At 37.0% G+C, this 25,658-nt stretch overlaps 1 protein-coding gene across 1 annotated transcript in view; it reads left to right on the top strand.

Annotated features, from left to right (window-relative positions):
* The window catches only part of LOC149242252 (uncharacterized), a 43,612-nt gene extending 25,644 nt beyond the window's left edge, over positions 1-17,968 (top strand). Inside the window, exon 2 of the mRNA XM_089374194.1 lies at positions 17,492-17,968. Within this exon, the coding sequence (XP_089230320.1) occupies positions 17,492-17,671 (180 nt within the window). The 3' untranslated portion in view covers positions 17,672-17,968. The remainder of the gene's footprint in view (positions 1-17,491) is intronic.
* Positions 17,969-25,658: the final 7,690 nt, after the last annotated feature.

Below are 25,658 nucleotides of genomic sequence, written 5' to 3'. Positions count from 1 at the left end.
TCAATTTCCGCTTTTTGGAGATGTGGATATCGGTATGGCTTGATGTTGATGGGGTCTGACCCTACCTTGACTTCTATTCTATGCTCAATTTCCCTATTAGGCGACATCTTCATAGGTAGGTCTTGAAATACTTTTTCATGCTTCCGAATCAAATCTTGTATCTCTGGTGACTCTTCTCTGGTCATATTTGCAGATAACATCTCCAACTGGTGACATTGTACTACATAAGCAGGTGCTCCATTTCGACTCAGCTTCATCATCTGGGATGATGATGTAACTTGATTTTCTGGTGCTTGGAATCCGTGTAGCTTGTACTTCTGACCTCCCCATTTGAATTTTAGAAATTGTACTTGATGGTTGGCAGCATAAGTACCTAAAGTTTGTAGCCATTGGATACCTAAGACTACATCTACTCCTCCTAATGGTACCGTGAAGAATGGAGACTCTAGATTAAAGTCTTGAATCTGCAAATTGACCTTATGGCATTTCCCTACCTTTTCAATCTTCTTACCATTAGCTACCATCACTTTCATGTTTGGTAAGGGAAATGAAAAGATATTGAGCCTCTTTGCCACGGTTGCATCTAAAAAATTGTGTGTGCTTCCAGAGTCGACGAAAACCACTACGTTGTTCTTCTTTATGTGTCCTTTTAACTTTAAAGTCTGAGGTTGTGATATACTTGTCATAGCTGATAATGACACTTGTGGAATACTTCCATCATCTAATTCTGGTGAGAATTCTGGGGCGTCTTCTGTGTCTTCTATGTCATAATCTTCACTGTTTGAATCATTGGTTGCTTCACAATTATATAGGTTCTTTGGTTCTTTTCCTTTAGCACATCTATGTTTGGGGTCCCACTTCTCACCACAGCGTTTACATTTACCCTCTTTTATCCTTTGCATTTCCACATTAGATTTTTCATCTTCACGACGATGTGGTGGAACATATCTTGTATTATTTGAGTCCACATACTGGGGTATCTTTCGTCTTGCATAAGCTTTTTCCGCTTTTGACCAAAATATTGGTTCGGATTTCTTTTCGGCTGTTTTTGCTTTTCGTCTTGCTACTTCTATAGATGTAATGTCATGCATCTCAAGTTCTGCTTGTAAATGGGTTTTGAGTCCCGAGATGTATGACTGAATTAGACGAGATTCTGATAACCCAGGTACTCGTGTTACTAAGGTCTCCCATTCTTGAGTGTATTCATCCACACTTCCTTTTTGTCGTAATTTGATGAGTTTTGAAAAGAATTCTTCTTCCTTTACACCTTGGAATCTTTTGAAGAATGCATCTTTAAATTTTCTCCAACTAATGACGTGTGTTGTCTTTTTCCATCACATATACCAGTTATATGCTTCTCCTTCCATTTTCATGGATGCATGCATGAGCTTTTCGTCATCGTCATTGATGTCATATATCTCAAAGTATTCTTCTGCTTTATTTATCCATGCAACATTGTTTTTTTCGTTTCCATCGAATTTAGGCATCTCGACTTTTGCCCTTCGCTGGTATGTTGCTACTGGTTGAGCGAAAAAAGGGTGTTGATTGGTAAAGTTATCCCAGAGTTGTTTGTTTGTAAAGGCTGTGTTACTTGCTTCTTGGTGGGGTGTCGCTGATTTTTTTGGGGATTCAACTTTGTCATGAGAGTCTATGGACTTTGTTGAATCTGACGAGATGTGTTCTTGATTCTCTTCACCTTCTTTTAGTAGTTGTTCGGGTGTACAATTCGACCTTTTACACAGAGTTTTCAGCATTGTTAAGACCTCTCTGATGCCTGCTTCTGTCTGAACATGGTAATTTTCCATCTTTATTTCTATTCGATTTGTCGTATCGTGAAGATTTTTGATTTCATCAGCTTGCTCCCCAAGCTTGATATGGAATTCATTTAATATTTTATTGACCTCATCGTGGTTGCTATTTATCTTATGCTCTGCATCCAACAACTTTTTTTGGAAATCCGCCATTGTCATTGTCGACATTGAGCGGGTTTGCGGGGGCGTGTATTTATTTGCCAGCTAAAATATTTTTCCTCCCTCTTTTTTTTTTTTTAACTAACATAAATTTTATGCATATAAATTTTAATTAATTAAAATAAATTTAATTAATTAAATTAATATATATATATATATATATATATATATATATATAACTTTTAATTAATTAAATTAACTATATATATATATATGTAATTTTTAATTAATTAAAATAAATTTAATTAATTAAATTATTTGTATTGTATATAATATATAATATAACTATATATATATATATATATATATTATAAATATATATAACCACGGTTTGACCGATATCGTTTCCAAATATATACTATATGTATATATAAATTATATATAATAATTATATAATATATAGTTAATTAATATAATTTACACATATATATATATATATTAAATATATATATCAAAAATGGAGCGACACTCGCACAGTGTTTAGGGAAAATCGAAACTATCAATCTATCAATAGACGTATGGTTAGGGTCAGCGGACGGTGGGCGTAGTGACAGCAGACGGTGGGCGGAAAAGAATGCAGATGCGTGTGCAACAGATAGCGTACGGAATGGACAGCGGCAGCGTGCGGAGAGTGTTGGAGTGGACGGGTATGGGTGGAGAATGGTATGTCCGATGAGAAATTGGCGTGAGCAGTGGCGCTGAACAACGAGCACAACGGAAGTGGGGGATAACGAACCCGCTCTGATACCAATGGAGCAGAGAACTTTAAGATACGCAGAATTTTATATCTATAAATATTTTATTAAAGAGATGAAATTACAGATGATGAATGATTACAACGTGGTTCCTGGCTTATATATCGCCATGGACACCCTTTGGGAAAGGGCATGATCTTATGATCGTGCCCTTTCGTCTAACTAAACCTAATAACCTTAACTAGTTTTTTACATAACATTCTATTGTAAATGTACTATCTCTCTCACTTTCTCTGCTGAACTTTGAAGAACATAAAAGAAGAATTGATCAAGGGTTTCTCCACATTGGGGTTTCTCCCTGGCTAGCGCCACATCTTGTGTCCTCTTGTCTTGGCTTGTCTTCTATGATTTATATTTATGTTCTATCTGCAGTTTACTTTATGCTGATGTGATTGCTAATGTGGAAAAGAAATTGAAATAATTGCTCTAGCATAGAACATACCTAAAACTAACAAACATGAGCTCGAACAACAAGTGGCTAGGGTAAACCCTAGCCACGTCTGCCGGGAGGAGAAGCTCCACTACAAAAAATTATGCCCTTAGTATATCTTTGTAATTATCTATAGTCTATAAACACCTTTTTTTTTTTTTTCTTTATGACTCTTGTGTTTGCCTTGGCCCTCTTTTTTGTGCGGGAGAGGAGAGCCAAGGCTGCATTGAAGATAGGATGATAAAAAAATGGAAAAAGTTTATTTTTTTTAAAAAAGGGACCATGTGAAAGAGTGGTGACATATTGTCCAATAGGAGGCCAGTTTAGGTCTTTTTTCTTGATTCAAGCTTCGGGTCAACATGAGCAAGTGGCAAGTGCTCTACTATGGGTTCTAAACTGGGACAGAAATGTCCTGCCATGCTACAGAAATCTTGTTTGGCTAAGAAAGCCACAAGTGAGGGGCATCTGTTCTGCCAAAGTCATTTAAGGCTTGCACCTGGCTCTACCCATTTTCGCAAGCATAGGCACACACAAGCACAGGCACGTCCTTGTATAGACTTGAACCCAGGTGGGGTGGGGGAGGGGTGATAACACCGCCCCCCACCTCCTTTTTCACCTACCCAACCCACCATTGACGGGTCTAAAAAGTTTTCAGGAGCGACTTTACCTTAAACACCCAAAACAGTTCAATCAAGTCATTCTTTCAACTCCAGAAAAATATTCTGAAACTTTAAATTGACTTTTGTTTAGGTGGAGCTGTGAAAATGCTTAAGGACCTTTGACTCAGAAATTTTTATGACAATTGATCCACTTGGCAGCAAAGTTTTGGTATGACATTTGCTGCCACTTTCGTATTTAAAAATAAAAGAACCTGAAAGGCAAGGAGAGCTCTTGATCTTTCCTTTGATCAATCATTTTCTTGTTGGATTTCAGTCTTCAGAACTGATTATTCAGTGTTCTATATCATTTATTTCACAACATTATTGGATACTACACTAACAAATAGAACTTGTTATGAAGCCAAATAGAAAGATTATCCTATGGCTGAAATCTGATATGAATGCATCTTTTGTGAATTGAACCTGATAGCTGCCACTAAACCAAGTGGAAAATATTGCTGTTATAATTGAAGAATGAAAGCTATAACTGAAATCTGAACTGAAAATTGTAGAATCTAATGTTACAGCTAAAGCAAAAATATAAGTATGCCAAACAGAAAGGGAATTTTCTAACAGATATCTGAAAATATCAGCCAAGGGAACAATACTGAATCTGGTCAATGGAGTGGCCATAGTCTAAACTTTTTAAAATTGTCTCTTTTCTGGGCACTTAAAATAATGGGAAGGGCAACTGGCATTTTTGGCCTGAAATCCAGAAAGAATAATTTTGAATTTGATTGAATTGCCGATATCAATTGTTAACATAGCAAAAGCAGGTTGCAGTAGGGGCATTCGAGGGTGCTGAATCCCTTTTTGCATTAAAAACAACAATTTCAACAATCCAAAATTTCAGCAAATATTTTATGGCCGGATTCCAGTGATAACAAAGTGGAAAAGGTCAATATCGTAGAACGTTTAGCCGCCTTCTTCATTTTATTATTGCAGATGATTACATAATATTAATTAGCTTTTTTGATGAGGCCTGGGTGCCAAATCAGGCCTAGCCTCGAAGGTAGTATGGACACTGCACTTGGCCATGGAATAAGTCTCTGAGAGTTCATGTAGAATGGATTCTCTGAAAACCTCCTTCAACCTTTGTACTAGTGTGTTTAAATAGATTCTTATCCTCCAAGAATAGACGAGATGAGGACAGGTTAAGATCAGAACAATTCTAAGAATAGCACTAGTGTGGATCCATCCAGTGTCGCAAACATCCCGATTTTATCGTGAAAAGAATGTGAAATCATGATTTTTTGGCCTAGTTGAGTTTATCAGCTGAAAAAATCAGCGATTTTTTCAATGGCAAAAAAATAGTGATTTTATTGTAGACTGCGGATAAAATCATGATTTGAGTGATTTTTTTATCGACCTTTTATATTTTTTAAAATTCTGCCAATGTTTGATGATTTTTATTGATATTTTCCTGATTCTTACGATTTTTTGGTTTTCTGGATCTTTTCTGATTTTATCCCGATGCCAATGTTTGCAACATTGGATCCATCTTAACCCCAAATCTATTAAGCATTGAGAGGGATGAAAAAGAAATCGAGACACAAACCATCTATATGCTAGTTTATTTTATTGTCAGGGGTTAAGATGGATCTATCCAAGTGTGTGTGTATGTATATTATTTCATTTATTTTTTTTACTTGGAAAGAAAGCACGGGAAACCCCGGAGTACTTCCCCACATTTTGTAGATGGTAAATGGGGTAAACTGTCGGCCCTGATTACAGGGCCTCGCCCTAAGGGAATCGAAGAGAGTTGAACCCATGATCAGCAACAAGTAGCAGCAATATCAAAGAACTTCACTTTTGGCCCTAGACCACTTGAGGTAACCCTTGGGACTTTATCCTTGTGTGTGTGTTACAGAACTGAACTTTTTTTTCATTTCAATTTATATGTATGTTACAGATATGAACTTTTCTTTTGTTTCAATTTATTAATGTTATAGTATGTTATGCATCTCATTTATACTGTATTGTAGAATGCACCTTGATTCTCTTGGTGCAACTAGATGAGATAAGCTAAGTTGAGATACTATTTTGAAGATGTGACGATATGAATCTTGATTTAGATAAGACAACTATCCTCAGAGGAGAATAATGCTAATTTAGTGAAGATAATTTTATCTTTAGAGAAGATAAGAAATAATATTCTTGGCCATGGAAGAGCATTCTTGTTCATGTATTTCTAGGCTTGGAAATATATTATGAGCTGGAAATATCATTAGTCCCTTTTTCTTAGTTATCATGATTCACAATAGTGCCCCTTCATTGAATTGCTTTGCCCCAAATCATCTATAGAACTCGATGTGGTAGGAGTCACAACGTCTGGTCCTTCCCATATTGCCTCTTACATTGGTAGGCCTTTCCATTAGATAAGGTATCTTGACATAATTTTGTTTCTTGATTTCTTCTTTCTGGTGCCTAGCATGTATGAAGGGATTGGAATGACATTTCTATCACCATCTAAAGGTGGTAGCTTGGTAAGGCATTAGAGATTTGGACCCTTTGGCCCACCATTTTATTTAAACACAAAACCTGGATTGTATTATGGATGCAGAATCCTGCTGGTAGCTTGAAGTACCTTATTTCTTTTATTGTAGTACTTGGAAATTTTTTTCTTGCCCAATTTTAAATATGTGCATTGCTTATTATTGGTACTTTACTGCTCCATTTTTGTGTAAGTTCGGATGCTAGTTTTATTGCATGTTATTTGGAGGGAGGACTTTGAAAATTGTTGTTGGTATTTGTTTGTCAATGAAAGTTGTGGCGTGGAAGGAAAACTCGTCTTGTTTAAGCTAGGCCCTTCATTGATGCCTAAAGTGTTTCATCATGTAATGTCACCTATGGATTAATTGCCCATAGGAGGCCGAAGTAGCCTATCCAACCCCATAGGCTATAGTCTTGATAAAGGGGGAAAACTCAATTATCCAATGTTTTGGGGCAACATTGGGTAAATTTTCGGCCGGGTAGGGCAGAAAGCTCAAATTGGGGGTTGCACTGCAACCCCTCACATTTGAGAAACCCCACGAGGGAATCTATAAATAAAGGAGAGTTGGAATCACATTTTCATCACGATTTGGATCATATATCTCTATTTTGTTGAGCTGAGGTTCTGAGGGTTTTAAGACCCTTTCTTCTTGATTAACTTTGGTGGAGGTGATCTTGCCCTATCTAATCCTTGTGTCTGGTTTTGGTGGAGCTCATCTCACCGAATCTAGACACCCTATTTTTCCTTGTTCTGGCACAACAACTCAGCTTGAAGCAACTCAGATCTATCTTGGAAGCAACCCTCTAATATTATTCATCTGGTGAACAAGTCTTTCTTCTGCACTGTTCTGTTACAACACATTCCTTGGAGCAAATTTGATTAAGTCCTAGATAAGAAGCTTTCTCTGGTTTCTTCGTTAAGTCAATAGACTCGGTTTCTTAAGCATTAAAAGCATATTCAGCAAGATTCTGACAGCAAGGTTCATCTGACAAAAAGATATGGAGGTCACAGCCGCAGCCATAGCCGCAGCCACAATTTGTATCCGCAGTCATTAGTATGTAGCCACAACCGTAGTTTGCAGGAACCGCAGGACCAAAGGTTCAGTTATGAAGCTGGGGCAGCAAAGGAAATTCTGGGGCATCGATCAGTGTTTGTAGCAGCAGGGCATTACTCCACAGTCTGTTGATTATGCAATAGACAAGCTGGGAAGACAGATGACAACCCAGTTAGGGCATCATTAGGAAACATGACCTTCTAACAGGTCACCCTGATATGTGGTATATCGGCCCTAGTGACATATCTATTGAATTGTGTAGCTTGGGAGGTACTCCAAGCCCTAGGGTTCAGGGTTTGGAGGACAAAGCGCCACAAGGGCAGCTTGTGGGTTTGGAACCCAAGTGTGGGGTTTTAGCACCCATCGTGTTTTTGGGGCAAAACCATGATGGATTCATGACATGTGATGGATGAGGATGATAGTGCTCGGAAAGACGATTCCAACGCATTGAAAATCGTCTGAATCCGAGTTGTCATTAGAGAGATGAATTTTTGAAGTTGACATAATAAATATTGGATTTTCAAGTAGGCCGACTTGAAGAAAATTCCAAGTAGACATGTCTCTTCATGTGAACTCGTTGGAGGCAGTAAAGCCTATATATTGAGGACGAGTTGAGTCATTTAAGGCATCCATTTGTGGCAATACATCACCAAGAGGAGCTTTGAAATTTCATGGAGGAAGCCGCAGCAAAAGGAGCCAAGGGACAGCGTGGAGGAGCCTAGGAACAACGTGGAAGATTTCAGGTTGCTATAGGTGACATCGTGGAAGCCTTGGGCGTGATTTGGTGCTGTTCTTGGGTGCATTTGCAGGGCAGAAAGGCCAAAGGTTGAAGGAGTATAGGACTGCTGTTTAAAGGGCTGTTTGGTGGAGTTTTGAGGGGGCAGTAAGCTACAATAACTTCTGTGCTAGGCTGTAGGCCTTAGCCAGCAGCTAGGCTGCCTTTAAGAGCTGCGTTTGGGGTCAAACAAAGCTAGAAGGAGCAGCGTAGGGGTGGAGGACCCTCTCTAGAGTAAACCAGTCTTTTGGAGGGCTGGTTGCTGAGTTGTGTGAAGGAACAAGGCTGTAGGTGATGCCCTAACCAGAGAGCAACAGTGCAATAGTGCAGTGTCGTGACAACAACAATTTTGGAGGGATGTATTGGGTCAAGGTCTGACTGTGTTTGGATCAGTTGTTGAAAAGCCTATTGGTGCCATGTGGATGACATTCCGTGATGGTGAAGTGCCATCTTAAGAGTAGAATCAACAGTTAGTTGATTGGGTGTCATAGAGCTGTTGGAGGGCAGCGTGTTGTCTACCCAAAGTAGCCCTAGACAAGCTATCTTGAAGGACGAAGAGCAGCTGAAGGTTGGGTGAAGGATGGTGCCGAAGTGCAACACTTTGATGGACTAAAGTTGTTGCTAGCCTGGCAGATTGGAGCTCGGGAATTAGGCCTACCCAAAGAGCAATTGATGAACCCGTGTTCATTGCAACAAACGTGACTTGCAGCAGTGATATGAGGCAACCCTCTTGGAGTCTCGATGTGTAGATGCCTTGATGGACTAAGGCACTACTAATGAACAATATGAAAGCGAAGGACTGACATGACGAGATACGACATAGAAGTTGCAACGAAGATTGTCATTGTATCTTGTATACCATAGATTGTTGTATTATTCAGAATTTGGTTTAATATAACGAAGATTGGTGATTGTACATTATTGTACAATTTTGTTTAAAATTGTGTATATTGTGCATATGTGATTTACTGCTTTATATTTCTGCTGTGCAAAGTAGTTTATGGTTGAGATTCTTGGTTTGGTAGCGTCAGTGATTTTAAGACTCTAACCTAGACCCAAGGTCGTGGAAATTCAACATGGTATCAGAGCGTGTTTGAGCTACTTTGGAAGTGAGTAAATCAGAGTTGTGTGCAGCGAAGTACAACGTGAGAGGGAGTTGGTCACATTGTGAGTGAAGGGTTCACTACAATGTCGAAGTTGCAGGTAGGTATCTGATATGAGGACAGGTTGGAGGGGTTGTCCAACTATAGTCCATGGAAGGAAAGGATCAAGTTGATATTGCAGGTCAACATGATCTAGGATTTTGCTGAGAAAGAGATCAAGAAGCCAACCGACCCTAAGGAGCTGGAAATATGGGAAGATTTGGATGCGAGGGCGAGACTGATCATCCTAGATGGTGTGAGGGATGCCCTAATACCTCATTTATTCGGGAAGAACACTGCTCATGAGATGTGGGTGTCTCTTTAGAATTTGTTCCAGAATAAGAACAAGAACCGAGTATTGGTATTGGAGGATAAGTTGAAGTCCACCAAGATGTTAAAGGGTGAAAGCGTGACCTCGTATTTGACGAGATTGTCTCAGGTCAAGGATGAGCTTGCTGCCATCGGTGTGACTGTCTCAGATGGAGATATGGTAAGGATTGCCTTGAAAGGGTTCATCGAGGAATGGAAGCCCTTCATCAAAGGAATCGTTGCCAAGGAAAAGCTGCTAGACTAGGATAGGCTGTGGGATGACTTCATTCAGGGAGAGTTGTGAGATGAGGATCTTCAACTGAAGCAGAAAGCTTCAGATGATGACGTGGCACTTGCATCACGAATGAAGGGTAAGAAAAAGGAGGACTTGAGTAAAGTCAAGTGTTTCAACTGTGGCGAGATGGGTCATTTTTCATCAAGATGTCTGAAGAAGAAGAAGGGAGATGATGAGAAAAGAAAGGGAAGCAGGTCGCCCTTATTTCCAATAAAGTAGAGATGGATGAGCTCGCTAGAAGATTGGAAGATGAAGAGGAGGATTTTGCTATGATTTCTCATTTCTCGCAGAGTACTATCAAAGAGGATGGATGGTATGTGGACAGTGGTGTGACGAAACATATGACAAGGTCACAAGATATTTTTGAGACTCTAGCTGGATGGGACTCGAAGTTGCACATGGTGTTGGGCGACAAGAGTCAGTTGGAGATCTGAGGATCAGGTGTTGTGCCATTCAGAATGGAGACAGGACGTATGATGCGGGTCCAGAATGCACTGTTTGTATCGGGACTCAGATATAATGTGTTCTTCGTCTCGATGATGGAGAAGAAGGGCTTTGAGGTCTTGTTCCAGGATGGAAAGGCAAGACTCGGGCTCAGAGGCTCTAAGTCCAATGGGATTGTACTCAGAGTTAGAGAGCATGGTTTGTATAGGTGGACTGCCAAGCCTGAGGATCATGGAAAGAAGCAGGAACAACTGCAAGTTCCAGAGAAGCAGGAGAAAGTGTAGGTGCAGGTGCAGGCTTCAGAGGAGAAGGCACAGGTTCCCGAGAAGAAGGTACACTTTTCCGAGAAGGTCTAGGTTCCAGAGACTCAGAAGGAGTCTAGTTCGAGAGGGAGCTTGCAGATTTAGAAGAAGACTCTGCAACCCAAGAGGAGCGCGTGGTCAGTGTTGAGAAAGGGTGCTCCTACAACTGCCAAGAAGGAATCATGGAAAGAGTGGAATATGTTACAGGATAAGAAGAAGCAACTTGCTTCTGGTAGTGACAACGACACTTCTAAGAAGGGTGTAGTTCACCGTACAGGGATTGCTGTGATTGTGAGCGCCAAGAGTTGGGCAAGTGTTGCAAGCAGTGATGATGATGACGAGATACTTCCTAGTCTTGGAAGTACCTCCCTTGCTAAGAGGGAGTGTTGAATTGTGTAGCTTGGGAGGTGCTCTAAGCCCTAGGGTTCAGGGTTTGGAGGACAAAGGCAGCTTGTGGGTTTGGAACCCAAGTGTGGGGTTTTGGCACCCATTGTGTTTTTGGGGCAAAACCATGATGGATTTATGCCATGTGATGGATGAGGATGATAGTGCTTGGAAAGACTATTCCAACGCATCCAAAAACGTTTGAATCCAAGTTGTCGTTAGAGAGATATGAATTTTTGAAGTTGACATAATAAATATTGGATTTTCAAGTAGGACGACTTGAAGAAAATTCCAAGTAGACTTGTCTCTTCATGTGAACTCATTGGAGGCAGTAAAGCCTATATATTGAGGACGAGTTGAGTCACTAAGGCATCCATTTGTGGCAATACATCACCAAGAGGAGCTCTAAAATTTCGTGGAGGAAGCTGCAACAAAAGGAGCCATGGGACAACGTGGAGGAGCCTAGGAACAACGTGGAAGATTTCATGTTGCTGTAGGTGACAGCGTGGAAGCCTAGGGCTGTTTTGGGCGTGATTTGGTGCTGTTCTTGGGTGCATTTGCAGGGTAGAAGGGCCAAAGGTTGAAGGAGCATAGGACTGTTGTTTAAAGGGCTGTTTGGTGGAGTTTTGAGGGGGAAGTAAGCTACAACAACCGATGTGCTAGGTTGCCTTTAAGAGCTATGTTTGGGGTCAAACAAGGCTAGGAGGAGCGTAGGGGTGGAGGACCCTCTCTAGAGTAAACCGCAATCTTTTGTAGGGTTGGTTGCTGAGTTGTGTGAAGGAACAAGGTTGTAGGTGATGCCCTAAGCAGAGCGCAACAATGCAGCAGTGCAGTGTGGTGACAACAACAATTTTGGAGGGATGTATTGGGTCAAGGTTTGACCGCGTTTGGATCAGTTGTTGAACAACCTGTTGGTGCCATGTGGATGACATTCTATGGTGGTGAAGTGTCATCTTAGGAGCATAATCAACAATGAGTTGATTGGGTGTCATAGAGTTGTTGGAGGGCAGTGTGTTGTCTACTCAAAGTAGCCCTAGACAAGCTATCTTGAAGGACGAAGAACAACTGAAGGTTCGGTGAAGGACAGTGCCGAAGTGCAACACTTTGATGGACTAAAGTTGTTGCTAGCCTGGCAGATTGGAGCTTAGGAATTAGGCCTGCCCAGAGAGCAGTTGATGAGCTGTGTTCATTGTAGTAGACGTGACTTGCAACAGTGATAGGAGGCAGCCCTCTTGGAGTCTCGATGTGTAGATGCCTTGATGGACTAAGGCACTACTAGTGAGCAATACAGAAGCGAAGGACCGACAGGACGAGATACGACATAGAAGCTGCAACGAAGATTGTCATTGTATCTTGTATACCATAGACTGTTGTATTATTCAGAATTTGGTTTAATATAACGAAGATTGGTGATTGTACATTATTGTACAATTTTGTTTAAAACTATGTATATTGTGCATATGTGATTTACTGCTTTATATTTCTGCTATGCAAAGTAGTTTATGGTTGAGATTCTTGGTTTGGTAGCATCAGTGATTTTAAGACTCTAACCTAGACCCAAGGTCATGGAAATTCAATATCAATATGTTGTAAGGTTTACTGTTGTGATATTTTTGCCTAGAAAGAATACTGTGCAAATTGTTAGGGCCAATTATACTGATGGAAAGTTGGTTGGATAAATCTATTGTTTAGCCCTAGTCTATTGTGATTGATCATATTCTATTAGATAAATCTTCTATGTTATTGGTGCATTTCATAGGAAGATACCTATTGTTGTATGGAGGAATGGAAATGTTCTACTATTGATTTATTGAAACCCTAGTTAAAATTAAAGCCCTAAGGATTGAAAAATCCCCTTGGGATATTACACATCAAGCAGTCAATATCTTGAACATGCTTATGACTCTAAATTAGTGAAAATTGGAATGTTGCCTTGGCATTTATACCCCCTAGGCACCTTGAATTTGAAACTTTCCATGAAGATTACTTGAAAAGATCAAATTATTTTGAAATTTAAAAGTGAATGAACAAAATTCTCTAAGAGAATCCTTCCTTGATAATTTTTGTTGTTTTATGTTTTATTGTTATGTTTTTTTTCCTTTGGAAAAGACATCCTTGGAAAACCCTTGAGCACTTCCCCTTATTCTAAGGATGATACCCGATGTAAAGTGGGCCACATAGTCTATTGTACGTTGACCTGGTAGGGACATTGATTGAGGCCCACATACATAGAGGTAACTAGCTCGGGGACTTGACCTTGACCTCTTACTTGTTATTCATAACTCTTAACTACTTGAGCTAGCCTATCGAGCCTTTTTTTCCTCAGAAAATGTATCTTTGGAAAACCCTTAGGCACTTCCCCTCGTTTCGAGCATGGCATATAGTGTAAAGTGGGTTATGTAGATTATTGTAAATTGACTTGGCAAGGACATTGAGTGAGGCCCACGTATTCGAGACTAGTTGCATTAGATTTTTACTTGGTTGCATAGTGGTTGATTCTTCTTCTTCATTGCATAATAGTTCAAGTGGTCACCTCAAGAATTTTGTAGAGCTATTGATGGGACAATTCTAGGTTAGGTCAGGGGGCTGTTGTTATGAAGGTGTGAGTTATGAGGGTGTGTGCATGCCTCAAGCATGGATGCAACAATCTTCAATTTGATCTTTAATTCAACTTGAGGTTGCATACATGGTCTATTCTTAGATAGGGTGCAAATCCCTAGGGAACATAGGGTCTAGATCCGTGGTGCATTGCATGAGAGGTTCTCTTCTGGGAGGAGGGATGTAGATCCCAAGGATACATGCAATCGTTTGTAAGTTTAGAGTTCTAGTTATTGCATGCTTTGACTTAATCATCTCTTTTTGGAGTGCTCCATTCTTGGCACTCTTGTCCACGTGGGAGGGTACACTAGGTGATTAGATTTTGGTTAGGGTTTGGTATAGTCAAACTAAGTTCCTTTTGCATATGTCTAGATGCATTATACTTTCGTTCTTCTTATTCTATAAAAGGAGATGTAGGGTACATCACTGTGTTGGTTAGAGAATTTAGATGTGATTAAGAGTTCAAATTTGTGTATTTTCTATGTATTCCAACAATATTTTTTTGTAGAATAATGTATTTAGGAGTTGTTGTTTTCGTTGGAGTTTTTGGTTTTCTAGCTACCTAGTGTTTATGTTATTTTCTAAGTGCAATTTTTTTTGATCTTTGTTTGAAATTTAACATGGTGTTAGAGAATATTCAGTGAAATCTTCCATGTAACAACCCCATGTTGAACACCAAGATTACTGTAACTAATTATGTTGTTATCGCTAATAGTGACATTTGATGTCATTGTTATGATGAACCAAACTGAATGATTAAAAATGATGTGTATGTAAAGGTTGAGAAGCATACTTCGAATGCGAGCGTCGATATGGACTATGATATCACGAGTTGGAATTGGTGAGGGGTTATGGGAAATTAGCCTTGCTTGCTATTGCTAGGCCTAGAATGTTGAAATATGGCAGCTTCGGGATCAATTTCCATTGGGAATCCTTTTGCCCCAAATAGAATCCAAAGAAAAATATTAAGAACGAAATTTGAATTTAAATTTACTTCCAATTTACTTATGTCAGCCAAATTCAAAGGATTGCACCCACTTGCTCTTTAGATTCAACTATATATTTGTCAAAGCTCCTACATCGACAATGTATGAAAAATATCGATCTGAGGTTCGTGCGCTATAGAAGGTTCATTCTTCGTTTATCGCAGAGGTTCAAATTTCAATACTCTTCTCAGGAGGTTCATTCTTCGTTTATTGCAGAGGTTCAATACTCATCGCAGGAGGTTTGATGCATATCATTCATTGCAGAGGTTCAGTACTCATCACAGGAGGTTCGATGCATATCATTCATCGCAGAGGATCAACTGATAGTTGCAGAGGGTTTCCTTATGAATCGATTCCCTCAATTCCTCATCCTTGGCTTCACTTTCTGGCATCACATTAACTTGCAGGCTTGACATTATTCTATTTCTCAGTTTGACATCTCATGGATGTTGACTTTCACTCATATGGCATTGCACACATCTCTATCACTCTTTGTACAAGCTCTTGGCACAATTGTAAACGCACAGGTCTCTCTCGCTCTCTATATAAATTGTAATCGCAGAGGACTCTTATCTATGATTCTGCAATAGCATATGGCATCCCTAGTAATGTATTTGTATCACTGTAAGATTTCAGATCATGATAATAAGTATGGTTTCAGATCACGGTATTAGGTTTGGTATAAATGTCATCTCTGCAATATATTTGAGCCTCATGGCATTAGTCCCATTACTCTGTTCTCCCACAGCTATTATAAGTATGTTATTATGGCATCATATACATATATATTCAGGCAGATCAGTATTGTCACGTGTATGAGCAATATATATATGTATGGGGCAGAATCACATTAGTATACATGGCAGCGTTGCATTGATGCAATGGTAAATCTGGCAAACCCATATTGGTGAGGCATAGTTTATATTTGTAAACCCCTTGGCACCTGAAACCCTGAAGAGAAACCCTAATGACAGTATGGCAATATTGTATGTATGGCATTCTATGTTAACAATATGTGAATGGTAACATGGACATCTCAGTTTTATTGAGGAACAGTATAATGTGTGGTATGTTAAGCGGTATAAGTACAGTGTATGGGCAGTACTGATATGGCATTACAATATATATGACATAATGGTTATGTTGGCATCTTACTAATATTGGCATCACAATTATGTTGGGTATTGCAGTTAGCTCTACAGTTTAGCACTGTAGTTGGCGCCACTTGGTATTACAGTTGCATCACTTCTGTTGAATCATTACACTTGACACTACACTTGTGTATGACAACATTTGATATTCCCTGACATCTTCAAGTGATATGCAGAGATCCTGTTATTGATGTTAATATCGTATGGAAAGTCTGGTGATAAGACTTGTTCACAAACGAAGTTGTGAACAAGTCATAGCCATGGATAGTCTGTTGACATTTGTACACTGTACCTCTCTGGTTAAACTTTTGATGACAATCTAATAGAAGAATAATGTGTTCAATCACACATCTGGAGGTCACAATTCCAGATTTTCAACCTCCCCTTCCTGAAGATATATTTCTTGACATCTGCACCATAACCACTAGGTGTTGTCAAATCACCATTCGCTTGGTGGGTCACAAAGGCACTTTGCCCACTGAAGGTAAATGGTTATCCCAATCAGTTTTTGAGTAATACTTTCCCACTGTTAGGTGGAAATCGGGGATAATTTCCTCTTAGTAGGGAGAAATTTATGAGACTTAGTCTAGTGAGCACATATAATATTTGTACTTTTCTATATTGTAATTTAGGTGGTAATCGGGGATTATTTCCACTTACCAGGGAGAAATTTAAGAGACTTAGTCCAGTGAATACATACAATATTTGTACTTTTCTGTATTGTACTTTATATTGATCTAGTCTGGGTGGCTTACTCTAATGTGATCACACACCCACTTTATTGTATTGTATTTTATTGGAGACTTGGTCAACTTCAATCACTTTCCTACAATTTTATACTTTTACGTATAATAATTCAAATGAATGCACTTGTACATACAAGTTTACAACAATATCCACCCTTCTCATAACTTGCATACTTGATGTCATGTTGTTTTGTATGCGAGTAATTGGCATTGCCATTGTATTCCATTTAAGCCCGTCAGTCTGAGTCACTCTACAGAGGACATTATCAGATAAGGTCTTGGGGTGGACATTGCCAGTAATTGATCTGATAACGATGACTGATCCCTTCCTACAGCCCATCTTACTTACGCTTTTTGCTTGAACCTATAGCTGGCTCTATTAGATATATAGGGCTTTCTTTTTCTTCTTGTCCTCTCAGCTTTAGGTTTTCTATCATACTTATGGGAGATGATACTTGCATTCCCGTTACTGCCATTTTGATTTATTGTACTTTACAGCCCCTTCGACCTATTTCGGTAATCAGTAACATTAATATATTTTTGATTTCTATTTCTGACTTTATTTTTCCTGTCTATTGTTTCATGTGATGAAGAAAAAATCTTTAAGCCAATGTTTTGAATGTTTTGTTGTTTAAATGGCAGTGGGTTGTTCCTCGTTGAATATTCGATTGCTTATGGTGATGTATCATTTTAATTGAACAATGGCTTTTTAGTGGCCTCTGATCAAGAGATGGCCACGCACCAAAACAATAAGTTCCAATTTATAGTCCTTTCAATTGCATACTTCCAACTCTGAATATGTGCAATGCAGTTATCGATTATTACATGTATACTGGAAAGATGCCATTGGCGTTTTGAAGCATTACTTGGTCAACATTGATCAAATTTTAATAGTTGTTTGTGGGTTCTCAGTGAAACCATATATGGGCAGTAGCTATCTACAAATTTCATTTTCTTTGAATTGTAAATTCTAAGAAGGCTTTTTATTGCTTTGCAGGAGTGGGAAAGACCAAGACCTGGTCGCCGGCCTGATATATTCCCTCAATTTAGCCCTATGAAGACACCTCTTCCTCCCCCATTACCTTCCGACCCTCCTTTTGAGGAAGATGAAGAAGAAGAGGAGCAGAAAGAGGAGGAGGAGGATCCTGATAAAGAACCTGAAAATCCTGAAGAATGACAACTAGCACTTTGAAGTTAACTGGTCTTGGAGCATACCAGTCAAAGAAGAATGTTGGATTGATTCACCGATGATCATTTCAGTCATCTTATTCTCATTTCTATTTTATGTTTCTTCTGTTACTTTGAGGTGCTAGTCATATTCCTATTGGTTCTTTGAAAGTACTTAGAACCCTGGGTCACCATAATCAAATTTTATTGTGTAATTTTTCTGTGAGAAAGAACTTGAAAAATTAGAGAATATTCAGTGCTTGCAAAGTTTTTAATGGCCAAGGGTACCATTTGGGCATTCAAATAACCACCTTAGATTATATTATAGACTTATAGTATTGTGCTTTAAGAAGAGCGCTCTAGTTCTTTAAGAAATTTTTGTACGTCTTTTTTAACGAAGTTAAAGTAGGTTGATGGTCTCTAAGCTGCACTCAATTTCACCGTGTTGGCTACCATGAAGTTGTTTCCAACCCCCCTAATATTATTGACGTCCATGAAGTTGTTTCCAACCCCTAATATTGTTGACGTTTTGAACGTGTTAGTACATCATTCATATGCCCTATCTAAATAATTAGTTTTGTCATAGAAAAGAAAATATCAGGTGTCAGCTAACAGCTTTAATCTTTGATCTCGAATCCTGGACAAAGTCACCTACCATTTATTTGACTGGGCTGCAATGATTCCATTCATTATGCGAGTAAATGGAAGTGCAGGTATTTCTTCCTCCAACACACATATATTTTGTATTTTCTTAAAATTCTTTAAAAATTGAAGAGCGATTGGAATAATGCGAGAATTGTTCTATTAAAGATTAATCATTTCATCACCTGTAATGCAGGGTTCATTCTACTGGGAAAGAGGTGTGAACTCCATTTTCAAGATTAGATTGTCGAGAGAAGGTAGGTCCTCTCTTTAATTCCATGTTTAATTTTTTGGGTAAAAAATCGTTAATGTGATTTTGGAGAACTGTTGATAAGCTGCTCACTTCATTATTGAATCTCATGGAGAATATTATGAATAGAAAGAAAGAACATAACAATATCACGAGAGCATTATAATTATAAATAGTAAAAAAAGCATAATAATATTGCTAAGAGTATACTAATGAGACCAATATGGAATTAATAAAATTAAATTTAGAAAGTAATATTTGGTGTATGAGATCTCTTGTTTGTGGAATAAGAGATTTATCTCCTTGCAACAATTTGATTGCTAAAGTTTATGGAGTTTTTCATATTCTACCTCCGTTAGATTTAAACCCATGACCTTTGGGAGGAAACATGTGCTCTTAACCATTAGGTTTACATGCACTCCAAGTGCTTCAATTATAATAATAAAATATATTTTACACTTCAAAATTATAATAATAATAAGGTTACGGCCAAGCTAGATACTAAACTGGTGTATCAGACCCCCTTGTGTGTGGGATAAAGGACCTGCCTCCTTGCAACAATTTCATTGCTAAAGCCTATGTTGTTCTACATACTCTACCTCCCTCCGGATTTGAACCTGTAATCTTTTAGGAGGAAACGCATGCTCCTAACCACTAGGTTTACATTCCCTCCAAGTGCTTCTTTACGTTTTATTAATGGGGTGGTTCTAGGGTAAATGTTGTTGAAATGCAACACACACTTCTAACTTAGAGGGACTATTGAACTTGAACCTATGACTTTTCAATGATCTCTACTTGACACATGTTAAGTTGATTGAACTAATCCACTGTGTTTTGAATATATATATTGATGTTAGTGCCTTGAGAAAGTTGAAAGAGATTAGTGGAAAATATAGATCACATGGATGCCTTAAGATTAGAGCAAGTTATCCATGTATTCTAGATCATTGGAACCATAGTCATCATGGATATAACAAAGCTCAAAAATATAAAACTCATGGCAGATCTAGCCATAATAGAAAAGCTTTGCGTCAACCTCAAGAGAACATGGTAAATGCATGATAGATGGGTTTATGTAGGTGGAATTGATCTTTAGTCAAACTCTATAATATTGTCAAATTTAGCATTGGGCTTATGGTTCCATTTCTTATTAGAAGAGGTTTGGCAAGGGGTTTTAATCTTTCTAGTGGATCTTGGATGTGGCATGGATATGCTTCAAATAGTAGAATTGAAGAGTTGGGCATAAAAGTAAACCTCCTCTCCTCAACTAACTTTTTTGACACTAAGGGTATTGAACAAGGCATGGGATACTCTAATGCATCTTTTATTCGCTTTTGTGAGATTTCTAATTCATATTCAGTTACAAAGAGGCTATTGTGAGATTACTTGAGGGCTTAAGTTTCCATTTAAATTTCTTAATGTTCAATGATTAGGTGGACATCAATATCACTAGGAGGAAGTGTGATTCCAACCCTCACAAATTCTAGAATATGACAAAGTGGAAGAAAAGCTTAGGATGTGGTAAACATATATGGCCTACAAACTCCCTAGCAACACTAGTTATTGGAGTGGGAACACATTAAGTTGAAGGTGAAGAAGGAGAACATGGATATATACATAAATTAAACGAAAGAATTTTATAAATAAAAAATATTGAAGTTGATTTTTAATACATGATATTCTTTCGGGATATTGGGATAAGTTTGACAATAATGTGCAAGACATTGAATGATTTCCAAGCAAGTTTCACTAATTGGTGAACAAGGCTTTGAGAGTTCTTGTATTGAGTTTGGGGTCTCCATAAAAAAACGAATATTTTTGGGATTTCATGCAATATAACCACATTCCTTATGATTTCTTAGTTATTGTCGACACTTTATATATGGATTTCACTGGAATGAAATGAGTTGTTTTAGTCAATTATTCAGCACCATAGTTATTGAGTGATTTTGGTATCCCAATTTTTTTAAGACTAACAAAATCTATCTACATAGTAGTTAATGGTGCAACTCTTTTTTCAAAATCTCTTTTAGCTTGTGTAAGGTGGAAATCATCTTTTTTTCGACTCTTATTGTTGAAGATGCATCTCCTTTTGATATTTATATCTTCTCATACAATTCTCTTATAATAATTCATATTACTTGGGCTCTTATCTCCTATTTCCCATTGAACAATTGTTGCAACAATTAGGACTTGTTGGCTTTCTTGCCCAAATTAAAATTATCATAACTTCTTCGTAAAAAATCCAAATAAAGCTATATTTTTAATGGAAGAAACTACTTTAATATTTTGAATTGAAGAAAATATATTTTTAATGGAAAAATCAAACTTCTAAAAAAACCCTAAATACATAGCTGCAACTATAGAAGAAAAATAGAAGAAAAATTCAATTAATATTAGATTTTGAATACATCACTACTTACAAACATGAATAAATAAAAACAACTATGCCATATTTCTCATTGGTAGTTTGACTAAGTAGCATTAAATGTGCAATAAAATTTCTTGAGTCATGCTTATACATGAGAACATATAACTTAAAATAATGTAATTTTGGAATAGTCCTAGCATAATGGCCAAGATGTGGACCCATGTAACTCAATTTAGAGGCAATGATTTGAACTCGATGTCATCAATAGAAGGCATTTGGATGAGAGTTTTGTTTGTACTTTGTACTTTTCTTTACGAAATGAAAACCTCTTTATTGGACTATTTGATCCCTAAGCCATGTGAATTTGAATACAAAGAAACCAAGAACTTGAGAGAACTTCACATAGATAAATAATGTTGATTGTAAAATGAAGAGAGCTCTTGTCTTTTTCAAGGAATGACAAAATCTTTGCATAAACCTTATATTGACTTAAATATTATTTAACTCATTATTATATGAATTAGCAAAGTTCTTTTACCAAATATTCAATGTAAAAATGATAATAGGTTAAAATTTATATAGGACAATTGATAAATATATTCAATAATAATATTACATGATGTAATTGAATGAATAATGTTACAATGCCATATGATGATGTACTTATAGCACTGATGAAGAAAGCTCTTGTCCTTTTCAAGGAATGACAAAAACTTTGCATAAACCCTATATTGACTTAAATATTATTTAACTCATTATTATATGAATGAGCAAAGTTCTTTTATTTAACTCATTATTATATGAATGAGCAAAGTTCTTTTACTAAATATTCAACGTAAAAAGGATAATAGGTTAAAATTTATATAGGACAATTGATAAATATATTCAATAATAATATTACATGACGTAATTGAATGAATAATGTTACAATGCCATATGACGATGTACTTATAGCATTGACTAGTTACATTGATTGATTGGTCAAGTCTTTTAAATATGACCTTTGCCTTCATTATATATATAACATTGCTTATCCTTCCAAATTCTTTGTCCTAAATGCGACATTGCTTATCCTTCCAAATTCTTTGTCCTAAATGCGTAAAAATGTTATGCTTTCATTGTGAGCTTCTCTACAATATGATAGGATCTTCACTTAGTTTCTCATATAGATATCCATTGTGGTTACTTCACTTAATAATATGATAGACTTTTATAACTAAGATGACCATAAGGCATCTTTATGTCTTGTGTCATGTTTTTAGAACCTATGCCTTTTAACCATTTTGATGATTTATTGATTGATAATACTTTGATTGGAATTGTATTGGTTCTTCTTCAAAGTTTGTATTTTAACATTTGATGACTTCTATATTTCAATGAGTTTGCTCATTGTTTATTTATTGATCATTATTTCTTCATTGGTAAGTTGCTCTAACATTTCTTGTTGTGACTTCATCCCATTCTTCAACATCTAGATTTGAGTAACTAAACTTTGAATATGGTTGATTATGGTCCTAATTTCTTAATTTTGTGGCTTAAAAAATGTATATGTTTTCATGTTACATTAATACTCCCTTGCAGTATATAATCTTTGACAATTGTGGCAAGGATATTTTTATTTTAAAATGTCTAACATATGCTTGAACTTCCTTGCACTAAAATGACATTTAGTCCAAAAGCTAGGTTCATTTGTGGAGTTAATACTTATATCTGTTGAGATCACCCTGATTTCTATAACAATTCTTTTTAATAATGCCTTTATGTTAAGTAGGTGTATACAAATATGAAGATTCTAGTAAAATGTACTTGGTTATCTTGATGGGTGTTAGAAAATCCATTTTATAACTTTTGTTGCACCTAAGATCTTGAATAATTTCACTTCATGTATTCTAATACTCTTTTTTAGAGAAAAAAATGTAACTTTATTTCTTAAAAGTAAAAATAGATTGATCAAATGCTAAACAAACTTCATGTTCAATCTTATAACAAACAAAATATATGAGAAAAGTGTCTTAATAGTGGCATGATTACCCAAAACCGCACAAAATTCCAAACTTTTGAGTACATTTATATGACACACAAGTCCTCACCACAAGGATCTACAAACTTTCCACCCTTACAAAGTCAAAACAATATGAGGACATTCTAGTGATTTATAACAAGAACATGATAAATCATTTTATAATAGCCCCTTTATACAATGTTCTCTCAAAGTTAACAAAAAAATAGTAAGCCGAAGACATGAATTCTACAACAAAGATTAAATTTAAAGAACCCTCTTGTTGAAATTTGTAATTGTTCTTTCAAAGCTAACAAAAAAATAGTAAGCTGAAGACATTAATTCTACAACAAAGGTTAAATTTAAAGAACCCTCTTGTTGAAATTTGTAACTAGGTTCGGTTTCCATAATATTTTATGTACTATTGATTGTGTATTTGATGTAAAGAGAAAATAAAATTTTATTAGTTATTTTATAGCATGAGTTTCATGTTCAAGATCAATTTATTTATAGGTCAAAACACCCATTGTGTGCTTCTAGGGTTTGTCATAGAGTCAAGAAGTCAAAAGAGTCATTGTCATATGTAAAAGACCCTATTGGGCATTTTGTATCAAGTCAAAAGAATTTATTTGAGTCAAAATTGTGTTAAAAGTCCCTCCAAGACCAAGTTTGGCTACAAGAGAACAAGTCGACCTACAAAAGATGAAGTCGGCCTCATGAAGGCAATTCATACCCCTTGGAAGCCTATATATAAGTGCATTCGACCTCATTTGAAGAACACATCCAAGACATTCAATCAAGCAAGAAAAGAAGTTCGATCATAAGGAAAAGAAGTCTAAAGGGCAAGCGAAGTTCAAGAAAGAAGTTGGAATCAAAGTTTTTGGTCTCTCTCTCTCTCTCTCTCACACACACACACAGACACGTGCAAAGAAGATTTAGGGTTTCTGAAGCTGCTAGGTCGAAGTTGCAGGAGAAGCTGCTAGGTCGAAGTTGCAGAAATAGTTGGGGATCGAAGTTGCAGAAGTAGTTGGGGGTCAAAGTTGCAGTAGTAGCTGGAGGACCGAAAATTTGTTGTTGGAAGCTGTTTTGACTTTGAAGGAAATCTCATCAAGAAGGAAGGTTAACTTGGTCTTGGAGGGGTCTCTGTCTTGGGTCTAAAGGTCTTGGAATTCATCATTTGAAGATTCTATAAGAAGAGAAGAATTTCTTGTGGGTTTTCCTCTCTAGGAGAGGTTTTGGCCCTGGCTAGTAGCCTATATCCTATGTCCATTTGTGTTATTGATCTTCATAGTTTGGTAGTTGTTTGATGATAAGAACACTATAATAATCAAGAGAAGAAGAAACTAATTATAAATACTACAAGTTGAAGGAAAGAACATCACAAGCAGTTATCAAAGTAAAGAGAAATCACCCTAATCTAGCTGCCATAGATTTCTCAACACCCCTTGCATGGTCTACTACCATGGCCAATGCAGTGAGAAGAATAAAGGAGAAAGTCCAAAACTTACCACCCCTATCTCTACCTACTATGAAAGGAAGATACATTATAGAGATAGATGCCTTGAATAACACAAGGGTTGGTGTGCTAATTGAAGAAATTGATGGGAAATTGACAATTTTCTCATAGGCCTTAGATCATTTCATGGTGCAAAATTAAACAACCCATAAAGCCGCAAGGAAATCCTAGCGGTGAATAAGACTATCCATCATTTCAGGTTACATCTCAAATCTATTCATTTCTTACTAAGAACTAACTTAAAGATCCTCCTCAACATGTTAAATTCTAATAGTTGTTTAATGAAGGCCACTCAAGAATTCACAAGACTAGTTATTTGAATTGCTTGGCTGACGTTTGGGAAATTTTGAGGTAAAAAATGGACCTCAAAACATAAAAAGTGTATTAAAAAAATTAACTTTAAAAGAACTAATAAGATTCAAGATGATAATTCCACATGCAATGGGTGCTTACTATATATACTTGATTAAACATATAGGGAGATAGGTTGGAACTACAATAAAAAAGAATAGTTTTCTTTATTTTCTTTAAAAATTCATAATTTTTTTTATCAGAGGGAAAAATCATAACTTTATTCAACATGAAAAAACAAGGATATGTGTAAAGGAATTCAATCAATATCGGCCTTTTAGATGTCCACTATAAAAATAAAATCATTATAAAAAATAAACAAAAAATATAATTTTTGGGGTTAAGTGATAAAAATCATTTATTTGCCCCTTTTCCTCTTTTTTCCTTTCCAACTTTCTCCAAACTTCTTGATTAGAAGTGGTTGAAACAATTGCCATCTGATTTTCTTTTGCTTGGGAAGGAGCTTCTTTATTTGAGTCCAAGCTTTTGGATACATGTGATTGTTTTTCCCCTCAATCTTTTTGCTCTTCCTCTTTCTGCTTCCTAGAGACGATGATATTCTTTGAATCCATCCCCCTTTGGATGTCTTCTCTTGTTCCATTGCTATTTTCTGCACCTCCATTTGTTTGAGGTTGGTCCTCTGAATTCTGATGATCTTCCTCTAGTTATTCTTCTTCCTTTTTTGTTCCGTTTGGAAACTACCATCCCCTCTGCTTTGGCCCTTGCCTCTTTTTCTTTTTTGGTGCCAGTTTTGCAAGAATTCTACAAATGCCTTGTTTGGAAACAATAACAACATCTAAAGGCCGTGTTCTTATAATCGAGACCCCATGACCACTCAAAATTATCATGTTTTAATAGGACACTATCT

The sequence above is a fragment of the Pinus tabuliformis genome, chromosome 8 (genome assembly GCF_031772625.1).
Source record: "Pinus tabuliformis cultivar Carrire ecotype Pingquan chromosome 8, CPIR1, whole genome shotgun sequence".
Taxonomy (NCBI): Eukaryota; Viridiplantae; Streptophyta; class Pinopsida; order Pinales; family Pinaceae; genus Pinus; species Pinus tabuliformis.
Note: the sequence above shows the minus strand (reverse complement) of the source record. Positions and strands in the feature narration are given on the sequence as shown.